Source organism: Eurypyga helias, unplaced genomic scaffold (genome assembly GCF_000690775.1).
Source record: "Eurypyga helias isolate BGI_N326 unplaced genomic scaffold, ASM69077v1 scaffold8927, whole genome shotgun sequence".
Lineage (NCBI taxonomy): Eukaryota > Metazoa > Chordata > Aves > Eurypygiformes > Eurypygidae > Eurypyga > Eurypyga helias.
In genome coordinates this window covers 1-5,075 of record NW_010261068.1, presented here as the reverse complement: position 1 = coordinate 5,075, position 5,075 = coordinate 1, and the positions used below count along the sequence as shown (strand labels likewise).

General features: G+C 41.2%; 1 protein-coding gene across 1 annotated transcript in view; it reads right to left on the bottom strand.

Annotated features, from left to right (window-relative positions):
* LOC104512304 (protein unc-79 homolog) overlaps positions 1-3,530 on the bottom strand; it is a 12,637-nt gene extending 9,107 nt beyond the window's left edge. The window contains exons 1-3 of the mRNA XM_010155225.1: positions 3,356-3,530; positions 2,722-2,908; positions 1,128-1,325 (exon numbers count right to left, since the gene is read on the bottom strand). Coding sequence (XP_010153527.1) covers positions 1,128-1,325; positions 2,722-2,908; positions 3,356-3,525 — 555 coding nt within the window. The 5' untranslated portion in view covers positions 3,526-3,530. The remainder of the gene's footprint in view (positions 1-1,127; positions 1,326-2,721; positions 2,909-3,355) is intronic.
* Positions 3,531-5,075: the final 1,545 nt, after the last annotated feature.

Here is a 5,075-nt window from a genome sequence, read left to right as displayed (position 1 = left end):
GTGCAGCTCCTCAGGAGCGGCTGCTCCAGCCTGGGTCCCCCTGGGGTCACAAGTCCTGCCAGCAAACCTGCTCCAGCCTGGGCTCCTCTCTCCACGGGGCCACAGCTCCTGCCAGGAGCCTGCTCCAGCATGGGCTGCCCATGAGGTCACAAGCCTCCTTCGGGCATTCCCCTGCTCCAGTGTGGGGTCCTCCCTGGGCTGCAGATGGGTCTCTGCTTCCCCATGACCCCCCATGGCTGCAGGGCACACCCCGCCTCACCATGGGCTGCACCACGGGCTGCCGGGGAATCTCTGCTCCGGCACCTGGAGCACCTCCTACCCCTCCTTCTCCACTGACCTGGGTGTCTGCAGAGCTGGTCCCTCACTCTGCTAAAAATTCTCTTTCTTCAGTTTTATCCCCTTCTTATGCATGTTATCCCAGAGGTGTTATCACCATCACTGATGGGCTTGGCCTTGGCCAGCAATGGGTCCAACGTGGAGCCAGCTGGCACTGGCTCCATCAGACATGGGGGAAGCTTCTAGCAGCTACCCACAGAATCCACTCCTATAGCCCCCCTGCTACCAAAACCTTGCCACGCACACCCAATACAAGTGAACATTTCAAACCTTCTCTCTAGAGATACCTCCTTGAAGTCATTCATTACTCAAAAATGTTTCCAGAGGTATTTGTGTAGCTTATTTTTGATGAGTAACCAATGGATCATGAGTAGTCAAGGGTCAGCATTCGTGTAATTTTTCACCATCATGTTGTAAAAAATATTCAAATGGATATGCACAGAATTATCCTAAAACACTTAACTTGCTCTTGTAAGGCAGAGCCAAATGAAAGAATAGGACAGCTGTGAAGAGCAGGAAGATAGATAAAATGAGGCCTGATGCAGGGAGCCCTTAACCCACCAAGCAGCGAATCCAGCTCTTAATTCTGTTTCAGGCAGATCCTGGCTAGATCCTTTTTCAGGCCCACTGCAAGGTTAAGCCACTACTAATTAGCTTTCCCTTTAATTTCTCAAAAGCAAAGTTGCTTTATGACTTTGATTCATAGTCTGATGCATTCCACTGAACACTGAACCAAAGCCAAGGCTTCGGAGTTTAATCTGCACTAACCCTGTACCCAGCACGTGACTCACCACTTTGTTATGTGCCATTAGCTGTAGGATGCTAGGTGTCACTCGGCTCCAGAACTCCAGGGCTGTAAGGATTGCTGTAAAGCTAAATTCGTTCTGATTCTGGACTGTCGGAGCTACTGCTGTTTGTTCACAATACACTGTCCAAAGCTGAGCAAATATAAATGCATGGAAGAGGGAACACATGTGCAGAACAGATGTCTGTAGAAACAGAAAATAAAGGAAAATGTTTATTTAAGTAAGTGTATTAGGATATGGCGCAGAGGCTTTCAAAGCCATGTATCCCACTCTGTCTTGCATCCCACTGTGCAGTCTCACCCCTCACTTTCCCACATTTCCCTCCCACAGGAACTAGTAAGTCAAGGACACTTGATAACATCTTCTCCATGTTTAAAAACTGTTCTAATATTTACAGACTAAAAACTGCATTTGCAAACGCACACTCCCATGCAAGCCTAGTGTATGGCACTAAGGTCAGTGCCTTTAAAGGGAAGGTTAGTTTTGCAGAACAGTTATTTGGGACTAGTCGTGAGACCTTCTTGATGGAAAACACCACCACAGTCTGTGGAAGGCCTGGAGGGTCTGGCATGTATGACTGCATTTCAAAGATGCTGCTGGGGTAAGTCACTCAGATTCTGATCACCTGGAAGGAAGGCTGCCATACATACTACATCTGTTAATCCAACATCCATTTCTACCTTGCTAGGACAGAACTGCTCACAGTCAAGGAAAGCAAGTTTTGAAAAGCTAACAGAGAATTCATTTTGCATACTCAGACATGGCTCTTGGCTACTACATGTCTGAGCCTGCAGGAGTGCTGGACATTAACTACTTTGTTACAAGAAAGATGCTTCTGGTCAGAGATGTTTTCTCAATTTGCAAGTGCAACAGCAATTCATGCTTTGTGGAAGTAGGACTGCACCAAACATTGCAATGGTTGCTTGGTAACCAGAAAGAGGCATTTGAAAGAGCAAAAAAAAGGCCAAAGAAATGAATGAGAAGCACCAGTGTCTTGGCTGGGTGAGAGGAAACAAAGGGAGATTATATGTACAAGATAAATGTGTGATCATTCTGCTTCTGGTGCTAATAAAACCCTGGCTGGTGCCAAAGACTGCTGTTCTATCTGTGTTAAACTACTGTCACAAATGGCTTACAACTTGCAACAACTCTTCTTGTACAGAGAGCCTTGAGAAAAAAAAGTTGTGCTTAACCATTGCTGTTTGTAATTAACTTTTGATCATAACATTATTTATAAGTTAGCCAATTCTACTATACAACTAGAAAAAAATACTTTCTAGAGATCTGCTACAGAGATGGTTATTGCTAAAGCTTCAACTTGAAATTCAGGTTTTCCTTCCTCACTCCTGTGCCGAGATATTTTGAAATAGTTGAATCTCAAACTCAGTTGTAGCGATTTCATCACCAGTTTTCTATGCATGAACAGGCAGCTATGCAAGAAAAACTACAGAGATTTCTCTCCCTAGATCCCAGGTTTTAACAAGGTTTTACCCCTCCCTTTTTCTTACAAAGAAATAAATGTTTGCAATAATAAGGCCATTATGTAGCACATCTCCACTTAAAACACAGAATCCCTTACCTTTGACTGCTCTGGAAATCCAATCAGAATAACAATAAGGTGGTCAGCAATCTGTGAACCCGCATCCAGTGGAATAGGCATGCAAGATGATGGAGAATTCGGACAGACAACATTGTGTGTCAGAGACCCCAGAAGTAGCCAGGACAGCAAACGAATGTGAGACACACATTCTATGAACTCTTTGGGCCTGTCAGGAAAGAGTAAAGTTAGTACTTTTATCATCATATCAACAGGCTTATACTTACCATTTTCACTTATTTGTACTCCATAATTTCAAAGGTAATTTAGCTTTGTATTCTCTGTAATTCCCAACAGATTTTCTGTAACTCTAGGACTGATCAAGTACCTGTGTGCTTTTCACTGTCTGTATCTAGATTTGTAACACGTTCATTTCCAGGGTAACACCAATCAAGCCAATAAAGTTGCCTTCACTGTCCCATTGGCATGTACTTTAAATATTGCATTGATGAACTCCTCAGTTAAGGATCGGGGAGCTGCTCACCAGCTGTTTCAATGTCTCACGGCCACCCTTCCCTACTGCAGGTCTTATCTATGAAACCTGGCAATAAACATAGAATTTTGTGAAGATTTCTAACTCATTTTAGTATTCCTTTTTGTGGAAAAGCATTCTCACCCCTGTTGCATTGCAGAAGGAGGATGGTAAAGCCAAGGCAGATAACGGATCACAGCTTTGTTGTCTCTGTGGTTTCCCCGTGTGATTTCCATAGCAGCAATCTGAGCTAAACCAACTTTCAGATGTCCACCAAACGTGTCTTCGTGCAGTGGCTGAGAACAAGTCTTCATGTGACTCTACAATGCAGAGTATTTCATTTGAACCAGGTTTTTCCAAAAAACAGCATATTCTACTTCATTCTCCTTCCATTCCTTTCTCAGGGTCTCTAACTGTGTCTACAGAACTACAGAACAAAAGTCAGAAATAGATTTTAAAACATCCTCCAGTCCCTGTATTAGTAGCAGCTTTATGATGGGTATCTTTGCACAGAGGGCCACATTTTCAAGAGCCCACACAAAATAGGATGTCTACAAAATTTATAGGCACCTTTTGTATAAATAGCTGATGAATACAAACTAATGGTTGCACGTCCAGACAGCTTAAGTGAAGATGAAATAATCTAACCATGTAACAAAATAGCATGTGGGCAGGAAACGCATCCCCTGTGCAATATTCTATTTGCATGTACAGAAATAAGCTTTGCTCTTTCACCAGCAATATCACTATGTTGCACTATTCAGCTGCTACAGATGCCTTTAAGCCCTGGAAATAAAAGAGCTAAACCATTTACCAAGAAACATGCAAATATTTATGCTTGGAAAGATAATTTATTATCCTGCTTTGTCAGGTCTAAGGGATGTTTCACTGGTGCTTCTTGAGATACTTCTGTATTTCTAATTAAGCAGACTTTGCATTACCTTCTGTTACTAGACAGAACACACGCTGAGTGTGTTTGCTTGCTTCTAAGAGAGCCATATGCTTTGCACAAGAAAACTCAGGTCATCAGTTACTGAATTACTGTAACAGGATAAAAATCAGTGTACCAGTAATATTTTGTAACAGGTAAGTATCTCACCCCAGCAACTTAAGCTCTCAAAAATCAGTTAACTTGGTCTCTTTCAAGAGAAAAAAGGAAAAAAAAAAAAAAAAAACCCCACACAGCATGTACCAGCATGAACATCTAATGACTTTGTTACAGACACAGGTAAAAAGGATATACAGGTATGAAGACAGATACATTGTACTCCTTTAAAAAACAGTGAAATTTTCCACATAAAACCTTGTTGAGCTTTAGCAATTAAAATATTATCCCAAAGGGGTGGTGGGAAAAGCCAAAATGGAATAGAAATTATCTTGAGAAATACCTTTTATATCTTTTATATAATGTAGTAGTTGCCAATATGCAGGACTGAAAATAATTAAGATCTTTCAAAGAAAACTGTTCTCAGACATGCAAAATAAGACATTGGAAATGAAAAAACAACTTCAACTATTTCTGTCCACTGAATTTCTACAGAGAGTAGAAATTTCAAAATTTGAAAAACAAGATTAAACTTTCTGCTGTTGGGATTGTTACTGGCCATATAAATCTTGTGTTAGTTTGGTAGTCCAGATGCTGTTGATAACACATACTTGTAGTAAGAAATTGTACAAATAGATAATCTTAGGACTCACTTCCTAGGAACATCTCTGTTACTAAAACCCAAGCAACATAAGTAAATATATTAAATGAGCTTACAAGAATTTTAATCTGGACTTTGTGAATCTTTTAAAGTTCTGATTGTTTGTAACCTTAGAAATGCTTACAAATGTTTTTCAACTATCATAGAATCATAGAATG